The sequence below is a fragment of the Thalia democratica genome, chromosome 4 (assembly GCF_965202585.1).
Source record: "Thalia democratica chromosome 4, ktThaDemo2.hap1.1, whole genome shotgun sequence".
Lineage (NCBI taxonomy): Eukaryota > Metazoa > Chordata > Thaliacea > Salpida > Salpidae > Thalia > Thalia democratica.
The window spans coordinates 43,690,200-43,703,671 of NC_139168.1; the positions used below are offsets into that span (position 1 = coordinate 43,690,200).

The 13,472-nt window shown below is 24.0% G+C and overlaps 1 protein-coding gene across 1 annotated transcript; it reads left to right on the plus strand.

The window, feature by feature from the left end:
* The first annotated feature begins 10,354 nt into the window (after nucleotides 1-10,354).
* LOC145834854 (uncharacterized) lies at nucleotides 10,355-13,248 on the plus strand. Its single transcript, XM_082942374.1, has 5 exons — nucleotides 10,355-10,579; nucleotides 10,996-11,020; nucleotides 11,082-11,228; nucleotides 12,480-12,549; nucleotides 12,638-13,248. Exons 1-5 carry the CDS (start codon nucleotides 10,460-10,462, stop codon nucleotides 12,714-12,716), a joined length of 441 nt encoding a protein of 146 aa, XP_082798500.1. The 5' UTR covers nucleotides 10,355-10,459; the 3' UTR covers nucleotides 12,717-13,248.
* Nucleotides 13,249-13,472: the final 224 nt, after the last annotated feature.

Consider the following 13,472-nt stretch of genomic DNA (forward strand, 5'->3'; position numbering starts at 1 on the left):
TATCACAACAACATTTACTTTTTTTATTAAATCACTAGCATTAGAAACAAATTTTCATTAATGTTACTAATTTAGTTGGTTCATGTTTATTCAGTAATTATGTGTCCTGGACAAGACGTTAAAAGGTATCCGTGGTGTGTGACTTGATAACCTAAAGGTTATTTTGTGCACCAGGTCCCAAGACCAAAAAATTTAACTTTTTTTTTCTTATGAAGTTACAACAACAAACACATTTGTTTTACTGTAAAGAAAAGCATCAGTCTCTTACTCTACCCTCTAAAAAAATTAATATTTTCCGTAAAAAAGAGGTTGTTACATTGTTTGTAGTTTTATCTGACTTACAAAGACCTAATTTTTAATTAACCCAAATAAAATCAAAAACTATTTTTAAACAAACATAAAATACCCTGGTCACACAACACTTGTCCTGGACAAGATGTTATGCAAGTGGTGTGTGACTCGATAACAAAATAATAATAGTTTATTGAACAAAAAGCGAAAAAAAAACAAAAATTTTTGCTCAAAAATGTTTTGGTTCAATGACCTGGATAGCAAAAAGACCTCTCGGTCATCAAGTTGCATACCCAAACTTAATCAATATTATAATGAGCTAAAAATGAAAAAAATGAAAAATTTAAACTCTAAAACGAAAAGCTCTATAAAAAGAGACTCTATTAAACTTTACAATATTAAATATTTTTCTTAAGAAAAATAAATATAAAAAAAAAGAAATTTTCCAAAAAATTAAAGAATTTTTACACACTCATATATCTAACACTATATACACATAAATATATATCTAACTTTACGTTAAAAGGTTAAGTTTTTATCTGAAACTTCAATTTTAAAATTAATCCAGAACTTTGCAAATAAATTACCCTGTTATATAATTTAAAAAGAAAAAATATGTATATATATATTAAGTTATTTCCTTTTTTTATGTGTGTTTAAGAATTTCGACTCTACTACCAACTTATTTTAACCTATCAAAAAGTAAGTAACAGTAAAATATAACTATAACATTGAAGAAAAAATAAATAAAAATAACGTAAAACTGCAATATTCAAACAAAGTAAAATAAAGCTGTATCCATAAAAAAATTGCTTAAACTAGATAAAAAGTATAGAATAAATATATCATTTTAATTAAGTATTTTGTGCTAAAAAGGTTTTTTCTTTTTCTTTTGATAATTTAAGTTGAAAATAAAAATATTTCACATTTGAATAGCTACATAAACTATTGTAAATTTTTTTTTTTCTTATAGAATATTAAAGAAGTGATTTTTACAATAACTGAACTTAACCTTTATAAATTAAAACATGAAGATACGTTACAAAAAAAAAAAAAAAAACAATAATAATTTTAACAACAATGATACTAACAACAACAAATTTCTTTCCACTAAATCAATCAAAAAAAAAAAAAAAAAAACTCTTTTCTCTTTGAAAAACTTGTCTAAGTCTTAACTGAAATAATAGAAAGAAAACATCATTTGTAAACATAAAAAAGAATAATTTTACTTTGCTCAAAAAGAGATTTTTCTTCAATATAAATTTGCTTGAAACAGTTATCTCAGCTTGCTTTTTAAATACTTTATTTTCTGCTAAAATATATACATCTATAACTATTCTTTTTACATTTTCATGCAATAAAAAATATAAAATAATTAAGTATATATTAAAAAAAGTATCTTAAGGAATAGTCTTAAAAATAACTGGACAGAAAATGCTAAAATCTCAACTAAACCAATGTTAATGTAACCAAACAAATCTACTTTCCAACAAAAAATTAAAAAATAAACAAAAAATTGGATATTAAATGAATTACTAAATAGTTAACTTTAACTACAATCTTAGAAATAATTAGATAGAAAATGATAAAATCCAGTCTAAACCAATGTTACTGTGACCAAACAAACCAACTTTCGGACAAAAAAAAAACTAAAATATAAAAAAAATTATAAAAATTTGGATATTAAATGACAAGTACTATTAACTCCTTAAACAAAGTAAATAGGGAGTAGGAATGATCACTAATGACCTTGAGAATTACTATTTAAAAGATAACTTTTAAGTTCATGCTGGAACTTTCCAAAATGACTTATACTTTTTAAACTTAATGGCAACTTAGCCCACAACTTACTACCTTGGAAGGATAGTGATTTATGACCTATTTTGCTGTTGAATCTAGGTAGGAAAAAATTTGTTTCTGAAGACCTGGTATGATAATTATGTACATTTTTAACACTTTTATAGTAATTTTTAAAGTTATCTGGTAACAAATTGTTGTTAAACTTAAACATAAAAAGACCTAATTCATATAAATACAGACTCTCAACGTTTAATATTTTTTTCTGAGATTTTAATTCTCTTACACTGTCATCATATTTCTTATAATGTATGCATCTAAGTGCTCTGTTTATGAACACATTAATATCATTTATACATTTTTTATTTGCTCTTCCCCAGCACAACAAGCCATATCTAACATTGCTCATAAGCAAAGAATTAAAGATCAAATATAATGCTTTTTCATTTAAGAAGTGTCTGGTTTTATATAATGTACCCAATGTTTTTTGTAATTTTGTTTTTATAGTTTCTATATGTTCTGACCATTTTAAATTTCTGTCTATAATTATTCCCAAATATTTATAGTTATTTGTGTTTGATATAACTGTTTTACCTATTTTTACATTAGGATCTTTATTTTTCCAAAAAATATTTTTTGATTGATATAAAATCATGCTTCTGGTTTTATTAAGATTTAATTTAAGTTTATTTTCCATTAGCCAATCTGATACCTTTTTAAGTTCTATGTTAAAATTTTTACTGTCATTTAGATATGTGTCTTTTGTATATGTTTTGTACAACATTGTGTCATCTGCGAAGTTGAGGATGTTAAGACCAGTGTTGTTTTGTAGGTCATTTATATGTATTAAGAATAATAACGGCCCTAATACTGACCCCTGTGGAACCCCAATTTCACATTCTTTACAGGTTGACTCATATCCTCCAAAGCTAACAAATTGTTTCCTTCCATCTAGATATGAGCTGATTAACAGATACATATTTCCTCTCACACCATAACTTTCCAACTTTCTTAGTAAAATATTTCGATCTACACTGTCAAACGCTTTACTTAAATCCAAAAAGACTGCACAAACTGCGTTTCCTTTATCAAAATTTGACATAACCCCTTCAACAAATTCAGACAAAGCTAAAGTGGTGGAATGATTCTGTCGAAAGCCAAACTGAGAATTGTTTAAAACATTATTTTTAGAAAAAAACTGTACAGGCGACCATAGATTACTTTTTCGATTATTTTATTTAAATTAGATAGAAGTGAAATGGGTCTATAATTTCCTGGTAAAGTTTTTAATCCTGATTTAAAAATTGGTATTACTTTTGAAAGTTTTAGGCTACTTGGATAAACACCTTCATAAAATGCTTGGTTAATTAATTTGCTTAGTAATGGGGATATAAGATTGTTTACTTTCTTAAGGATCTTTACAGATATACAATCTTCACCACTGGCTTTGTTTGGATCTAAACTCTTGATAGTATTATATACTTCAGTTTCTGTTACATCTAACCAAAAGAAACTGTTACTAACATTTTTTATTTTATTAGCTGAGTTCAGAGTATCCCTTTTTTTTTGTACAGGTCTGTAAGCCAATATTTGCAAAATGAGTATTTAATTTATCAACTATTTCAACTGGTTTGGTATAAGAATTTTCATTTATATCTAGCTGGTGTGGAAATTGGTTTTCTTGTTTTTTTCTATGGGTTATACTATTTATTATTCTCCAAATTTTGGATGTATTTTTTTCAGAGATTTTAAGCTTGTTTTCATAGTATGCCTTTTTTGATATTGTTTTAATTTTTGTAAGTTTGTTTCTGTATTTTTTGTATTCTTGAACTTTAATTGGATTATTAAAATTATCTTTGCAGATACTTTTGTATAATTTATTTTTTTGTTTTATGGATTTCAATATTGCTTTAGTTATCCAAGGTTTTGATTTTAATTTTAGTTTAGCTTTAGATAATTTTTTATTTGGAACATTTTTGTAAGTTAAATCTTTAATTTTTCTTATTAGGTTATTAAATTTTGTGTCAATAGAACTTTCAGATTGAATTAAATTTTTAGTTTCATGTATGCTAAAAATAAGTGAAGCATCTGCTATAAGTTTTTTGGTATTGATTTTTGAGAAGTCTTGAAAGTATTGGTTTTTATTTTTAAAATCATTTTTCATTAGGTTGCAATTTTTAAGTTTTATAAAAAGGGGAAAGTGATCTGATATATCTGACATAAGCACTTGGCACTGAATAACTTTTTGTGGTGTTGAGCAATAAAAATGATCTATCAATGTACCTCCAGAATTATTAATTCTAGTTGGGACTTTGATGATATTTGTAAGACCAAATCCATTAATATGATTTAAGTAATTTTTCACTGATGTAGCTTTATCATTTAGATAGTTAATATTAATATCTCCAAATATACAAATATCTTTATAATTATTTATATTTTCTAAGAAGAAATCTGAGAAATTTTTACTGAATTCAGGAATTGAAGCATTAGGGTGACAAAAAAGGTTTTTTTGTGCACCATGTACTAAAACCAAATATTTTGAGCACTTTTTTTTATCATTCAATAAACAATATATATATTTTAAGAATTGAAGAAATCCTTAGGTTTTTCTATTATATAAACTCTTTACTTTTTAAAAATTACTTCTAAATTTTAACAACCTAAATGCTAATAAATAAAAATTCAAATCGATCAAAAAAAATAGTTGCACTCTAACTTCCATCCAGAAAAAGTTAATGTTTGGTAATCATCAATGTAAGATCTGAATGCTAAATATAGTGAATTCTATTATGAATTTGCTTGAAAGGAAGTGGACCAAAAATATTTTACAACATATTTGAAAATTTTTATTTGTATAACATTTTTATTTAACGCAATGAATAAAATATTTATCATTACAAGTTGTAGAGTATAAGACTAATGATGAAAAAAAAAGCATAATATATTATAAATAACTTTAATTCAAAAATACTAGCTACTGCATGAGTGAGCACGTAGTACAAACATTCAACATTAAAGACTACCTAAAAAATTATACTTATATCTATATGACAATAGTATAGAAATTCTTAAAATGATAGCTAATAAAACATGTTTCTTAAAATCTGGCGTGTGAAAAGCTATTATTTCACAAAAATACTTTTATTTTAAAATCTTTATAACTTAAGTGCTAAACATTTAAGTATTAAAACCACTTGGTTTTGAGTAGCTTCAAAAGAATTTCAGTTCTGGGAATCAAAGTTACTGCACATTGGTAGCTATGATGATTAAAACAGACGAACTATCTTATTTAAAAGATCTAAAAAAAAGAACAGAATTTAGTTTGTGCTGGGGAAATGTTCGAATGAGTCGTAAATTTAGCACAGGTAGAAACTTTGCTTACTTTTGTAATATGTTTATTTGTACATAATTTTCCTTATATCTATTCAAACGTTTGATAAAACTTTAAAAATATTAATAGTTTTACAACATCACTTTTGCAGGCAAAGTGTTTACCCAATTTCGTAACTTTAGCATAATCTATTTTATTTTTTAGCTAGTTTTTGTTTAGTTCAGTAATTCAGAATAAATTGTTTTGTGCAATTTAAATGTGTTATTAAATGTTTTTATTCAGAATTAGTAGAAGTTACATTTTAATTTTAGCACAACTTATTCTACTTTATAAGTTGAAAACTAATGAAACTAAATTTAATACAGTAAATATGACTTAAATGAACAGTTTTGTATACTGATCGACCTTCAGAGGAAATAAACCAAGTTTTCAGCTCTGTTCATTTAAGAACAGTTTTGTATACTGATCGAACTCTAAGTGGAATTTACAAAGATGTTTCTCCCACCCATGAAAAAAAGTAACATCATCTATGAATTTAGTTGTCACTTTGGTAGTGACTACGTGGGAAAAACATCTTAAAGGTTTCATGTAAGAATCGATCAGCATGTTCCGAAAGTCTTGAAAAGCTGGTTCGATGGGCATTCTGAGAAACCAACGAAAAAATACTTCTCAGCGATTGGGCAACATTTGTTGGACAATCCTGAGTGTGCTAAAAATTATAAAAAGGACAATTTTTCAGTCTTAGTGAGAGCGGAGAACTCTTTTCAACTGCATATTCTGGAAGCCTTATGTATTCAATCTTTCAGGCCCAGTTTATGTAAGCAGAAAAAGTTCGTACACCAAACTAGACTTTTTAAATCCTTATATTAGTAATTTTAAAGTAATTAGTTTCTTGTTAAATTTTTTTTAAGTATAATTAATTTTAATTTTTATTGCTTGTTTATTTAGATTGTTTTAATTCCAACGAGTTTTATTAGTATACCAAATATATATAGCATTAGCACTTATTTAATTTTTAACATTTAATAGTTACGTCATTTTATTTTCAAAATTTAAACTTCAGAATGATTTTATTTCAATTTGTATTCATTCCACTTTAGTAAGAAACAATTTCTGATGAGCCTTACTACGAAAGTACTAAAATAAGTTTTAAGAAAATGAAATGTATTCTGTTATATTTTTTAAATAAGTTATGCACCGGAAAAAAGCTGTTCAAATGAAGTTTTTGTAAAAAGCAATCCTAGCAAAAAAAAAATTAAGTCTATAAAAAAAAAATATTTTATATTTATACTCTGCATAAGCTTCGTGAAAGAGTGTTAATAACCAATTTCATGTTTTTGCTAATGACATAATACAATAAATACTAAGAAAAAAGAGGCTGTAAAGTTTTTCACTTTTTTTTTATTTGTAGCTCATTATAGTTTTTATTAAGTTGGGTATGCAACTCGATGACCGAGAGGTCTTTTTGTGTAACCAGGTCCTTGGACCAAAAAATTTGAGCAATTTTTCGTTTTTGTTTAATAAATCACCACTATTTGAATTTTTTTTTGTATTATAAATAAACCAATATTATAAATGTTGTCAAAAAAGTAAGTTGATGATGAGAAATAGTAAATCTATTTAAATTTTTACTGCAAAACTCCTGGACAATACGTTAGACTATATTCATAAGGTGTAATAAACGATAATCAAAACGATTTTTTGTAGACCAGCTCTTACGGACTTGTACTTAGCTTCTAAGACCAACTACTTTGAGCGCTTATTTTTTTGTTTACTAAATGATCAATGCTTTAGGGAACAAAACTATTTAAATAGAATAATGAAAAGTTTATTATAGGAGTGGGAAAACACGACCCGCGGACCATATCAGATCTCGATGTATTTTCTGTTTGAGAAACACTTGTAAAACACAAATATACCTACTTTTTTATATTTACAATTTAACAAAATAGGAGCTAATTCGTACGCAAGGGTTTTATAAAAATAACTTGTTCAGTCGTATAAATTGTAAATGTTACCTTTTTTTTTAATTTGCTTACGGTATGTATACCTTTTTTTTTCAAAGAAATCTTGGGTTTAAAATTTATCTAAAATTTTTGTTATAATACGGTACAATGTATTAATCATTATACTAATAAAATATTTATAGTTCTTAAAACTCAAAATATTATTATTTTATATGTTTTAATTTTTAAGTTGTTTTGTCAATAAAAATTATTATTGTTATTACTAATCTATAAACTTTTATTTATTTTACCATAACTTCTAAATTTTTGTCATAAATTTTAATAACTAAAGCTTTACTACACACTACACATCATATAGTATATAGATCTAATCTGAAAATAGTTTAAAACCTAAGTTTGAGTTTGTCATGGTTCTTTGTATCAACCGTATATATTAGCAGTTTTAAAATAGATTTAACATGCGTAATAACGAGATAGGTTCCTGTACTAGAAACTATTAACCTTACTTTAATAAATATAATTGGAAAATAGACAAAAACAGTTATAATATTAAATGAAATTTTTAAGAATAAAGATTTTGCAGACCAGTAGATTTCCAAACAAAGTTTTCGATAGCATTAAAAAACGAAAAAATTTAAAAAATATTAACGAAGTACTGAATGTTCAGGCATTAAGAAATGTTCATAAGTTATTCAGATTTATAGCAAAAGGAAACTGCAGAGTTTATTTTTGTTTCCTTAACTGTTTAAATTTAAAACAAACATTTTTAGGATTACGAACATAGATATTAAATTGATACGTTATAAAAAACTTAACAAAGATTAAAAAAAAAATTTTATATTATTAAGACGATTAACGCATTTTTTATTCAATCTCTTAAAAATAGTCAAAACTTTAATTAATATAACTTAAGAAATTTCATTTATTCAATTTAAAGACGAGTTCACCTTATTTTTTAGATTTTCACTGCATGTAGTGATCACATAGTTGTGTAAAATTTTATGTTTACTTCTAAAAAATAATGAAAGAGTTTACTTTATATACTTTTATTTATTACAGATATTTATTATTAGTTTAGATATTACATATATTTTGTTCATTATAAACAAAGTAGTAATCTTCATGTTGTTTAAAGTTTAGTATTATTGTAAAAGTAATAAATGTTTTGAGTGTATTTTTAAATATTAGTTAGTTTTTTAATAAATTATGAATTAAATGCCATTGACAATAGGTTTTTTTTTGTGGCCTTTTGCTGTGGCGTTGCAAACACTTACTTTTTGATATGAGCTTCAGGTTTCCCAATCTCCAGCTTTATGGGTTTAACTTGTAGCATTGTGACTGTTTCCTGCTTGAAATGCCATCAAGAATTTTTATTTAAATTTTTTTTTTGGTTTTTAAAATAAATTTCTCAAATTTATACATTGATAAAACTTACTCACTTGACCTAGTTTTTCGAAAGAGTTTATAGTTTAACAGAAAAAGTTGCATAGATGATTTTTTTATTTTTAAGGTGTGTATTATTTTTATCACTTATATTATCGATTTTTAAGTTCTATTTTAACATTAGAATAAAAGTTGTTAGTCAAGTTACATTTTAAATAGAAAAATCTCGTAACCGTAAGAAAAAAAGTTTAAACTTTTTTTTAACATAAATCAGTAGTTTTAAATACTTTTAAGACAACAAATTTAACCTCATTAGATAGGAAAAAGTGTATAAATAGCTATAAATTTAAATAGACCTCTTTAAATTAAAAAATAAATTTAATAGATCAAAGTTTATCTTCTATTATTACAATAGAATATTCTTACTTTTGATTGAAAAAAATATATATGCAGCTAAAATAAAAGTTTAAAGGTTTGATATTTAGTTATTTCATAAACAAATATTTTTTTTAAATTGTTTAATTTACAACTTTGTATTATCTTAAGTTTATTAATTAAAAACTCATAACAATACTTTCGAATACTGATTATCAAATTAATTTGTATTTACCTTTAGTTTGCTGTATAAAAAATATTTTTTTTTGGATAATTTAATACTATGTTTTATTACATTTGTCTGTTAATCTATATTTTCAAACTAGTAATCTTCAATTCGTTACTTAATAGTACCTTTGTTGATTGAAATATTGTTGCAAAATAAATTTTGAATAAATATTTATTACTTATAATATATTTATAAATTTAGTTAGTTAAAATAATTTCTCATTTGGTTTTAAGGAAAATGTTGAACAGTAAAAATAAAATATATGCTAAAGTTATAATTAAATTTTTTATGTATAGATATTCAAACCAAACCAAAAAGCTTAATATAATATTATCAGTTTTTTAAATAATAAAAAGTGTAACTATAGAATGTTTTATGAAGCATTTTAGTTCAAAAGTATGTACTTAAGCTTTTAAAATTAAACAATAAATTTTAAATGAGTAAAAACGAAAATTAAAACATTTACAAAAATTAACTTTTTCTACCAAAAGTAGAGAATGAAGCAAAAAGTTATACACGAGTAGAAAAAGGTGCTACTTAACAATTTCTGAGAGATTTTTTTCAGTATAGTTATAAATGCTAAAAGCTTTAGGCGTTAAATGAAGTAAAAGTTTCTTATTTTTTAAAGCTATAAATTTTGAATAGATTGAAAAATTTGGAAATACTTATTAAAAAAACTTGCAAAAAACCATATTAAAATTTAATACACTTTTTAATTTTGCTATTGAACTGCTGAATTATTTTTTAATTTAAAAAATAGTTTAAACTAACATTTAGACAGCCGTGTTTGTTAAAAGTATATTTGTTTTTGTAAAACATGCATCCTATAACTGACACAAGTTCGTTATAGTGCAAATTAATCCCAAAACGTTTTTGACAGTTTTTATCACAGAACGTGGCAAAAAAAGTAGTAATTAGTTAAAATTTGAATAGCTTTAAGTGCTATTATCCTAATTGTTCATTATAGCTTCACATTTGAAAGGTAGATATTGAAGCCTTAATTTTTATTAAAGTTATTTTCTTGCAAGTATTTTATTTAGTAAAAAAATTGTTTAGCAGTTGTCAGTTTAAAGCTCATTAGTTATGAAAAGTTTTTATGGATACTACTTTCTATTTATTATTTTTGTGTTGATGACACTATTAACTATAGTTGTCAGTGATATAAACACAGAAAATGATGAAGATATGGAGACAGATATACCAGTTAGTTATTTAATTTTTAATCTAATATTTTTTGCTGCAACTTTAAAAATATGTTTTGTAATATTTTCAAAAAACCTAATTATTGAAATTTATGCAACGGTTTTAGAATGAAGTACTTATGTTTATAAGTTTTTATAGTAACTTAAGATTTAATTTAATTTTTAAGTTACTTTTAAAAATATAAGCATAAATCAAAGAACGCTGAATTTTATGTTTTTATTTATTTAAAAACTTATTTAACACTTAATATTAATCAAGTTAACTCATCTGAAATAAGAAGTTTTATGCATTTTAAGCATAATTAGTTCTTTAGTATTGAAAAAATATAATAAGATAGAAAAAAAATTGTATATTGAATTTAATAATAATCATTGTAAATATATGTATATAAACCAAAAAAAAATCAAAAAACACAGGCGCTTATGGAAATAGTCCATGCGGGTAAGACGTTTTTATATTTAAAATGTATTCATTGTATTAATATAAGTATGTATTAAAACAGCAACTGGAAAAAAGTTTGATAAAATGACAAGACAAGAAACATGCAAGCTTACAGAGCTTCTCACTTTTCTTCAAGCTACTACAAAGATCGAAGATACTTATTTACAAAACTTGTTCATTGAAACTACGAAATCAAAAGATTTTGAAGGTTAAAAAAAAAATTTTTAAATAAATTTATTAAAATTATTTTTTTATATTTTACGTTACAAAGTAAACGGCAAAAACTTTTCTAAAAAGACTGTATGGAGTTTTATTAACATATTTTAGATATAAATGAATGTTTTGCATTGTACAGCTCTTGAATTACAATTTAAATCTAAAAAATGTTAGGTTAATAAAAAAGTTGGAAGTAATAATTACTTAAAAATATTTCGTAAGACGTTTCAATACTACAAAAGTACTAAAAAAAAAAGTTTTCATTACTTGCACCAAGAATGTGGACTACTTTATCTTGGTATCAGTACAGCAACTATTCATTAATTGTTATACACACAGTTATTTTTATTTAATTTACTAAATTTTTAAAAGTACTCTTTTACTAAATTTTTTAAATACAATACCAAATTGCCAACGTTTTTTTTTACAATAAAACAAGTAATTTGCTTTAAATCATTATAATACAAATATAAAATAAAGCTTTTAGATTAAAACAATTTAGTTTTTTTTCTTTATAAAAATTCTAAAGTTATAAAGTTTTAAATTTTTTTGGTACATGTAGTTTTTAACAAACAAAAAAGTAATTTGCTATTCTTTTGAAATATCCTAACACCATAGTTTTAGGATAGGAGTCGGCGACCTTATACAATATTAAGTATAATTTTTCTAGAAAAAAAAAACTCTCAGGGTGCAGTGTTTAAGAACAGTCTTCCACGGGCCGCACTTAATATATATATATAAGTATATAATAAGCAATATAAGTTATCGCTTTTAACAAAAACATACTTAAATAAGCAATAATAAAGCACTAGTTATCAGTAACTATATAAAGTCTAGTTATAAGTTTTTACTACTAGATCTTTTTTTCATGGGTTGAAAAAGTATGCTTAAAAGTATGTTTTGAGTAGCTTGTGGGCCTTATTTGACTTAAGACCATAGTTTTCCGGCTCCTGTTTTAGTATAAAAATAAGATATCAACCGGAGGATCTAAAACAATTTGCTTATAGTAGAATTGATAATTTTCGTCAATAGATAAAAGTTGCGAACTTTTGTAAAGACTTTTTTGCTAAAGTCGAAAAATTAAGTTTCTAGTTGATAATTTGTTTCAAAATGGTTAATTCGTACGTTTTTCATTCATAGAAATTATTATCACTATATCATAATCAAAAAATGCCACTGGTATGTACATATTGATATATATTTTTTATTACCTACTTAAATTTTGTGTTTTTAAACTTTTTAGATTTCAGTAAAAAAGAAGTTCAAGGAACGGATTTGACAGATCTGATGAACGAGATTATATCACATTTTCAGTAAGTAAAACTAAAAAAAATAATGTATAAAAATTAACACAATATAAAGTTTGAAATGAGATTTTATATTTAATATGTTTTGCTACAGAGAAAATCCAAAAGCAGGAATAAATATGGATAAACTTAGTCAATCCCCAAAATCAGTTCGTACTATTGATGAATTGTAAAATGTTTTCTACTTTGAAATTGTATAATTCTTTGTTTATTTTTGACGCTTAGTTGTATCATATATAAATCATTAGTTATTTTGTTAAAAATAGTTTTAAATAGTTAACCGAGTTAATAAAGTCGATAAAACTGTTATTTTTAATTTTTAGTTTAATTTTTTTAACATATATTATCGTTTACACCGTAGTTTTGTACAAAAATATTATTAGTTTTTTATTCTATTTTTTGTGCATATAGTAAGAACAGTTGTCTTTATGGTATTTAACTGTGCACACTAGTGTTCATACCAAACCGTTTTAATCTGAACAGAAATTATTCTTAAGTGAAAAAATGTTTTTGAGGTGACTTTTGCTCTGTTTTCTTATTATGTCTTCTTGAAGTAACTCATTATTACATAAGTTAACGATTCTTAAAACGTTAGTTTACCATAAGACGTTCAAAACATAAAATTTGTAGTTTATTTTTATTTTTTATTTTTTCGAAACTAGTTTAGTGTGCACAGTTTTTGAAAATATAAAAGACGCCGGAGTTAGATAATATTTAAATTCATATTTATGTTTTATAATCGAAGTAAAGATAAAAAAGATATAAGTTTTTTTTTAGTAAACATCTTAAAAAAAAATTATTACTACAAAAATGAAAACTAAAATAATTCTTTAAACTTCTTTATATAAAATGAGTTAAAGTGGATAATACTAAGTATACACAAAACTAAATTTACTTGAAGCTTTAAGTTTTAGTCTTTTTACTAATAA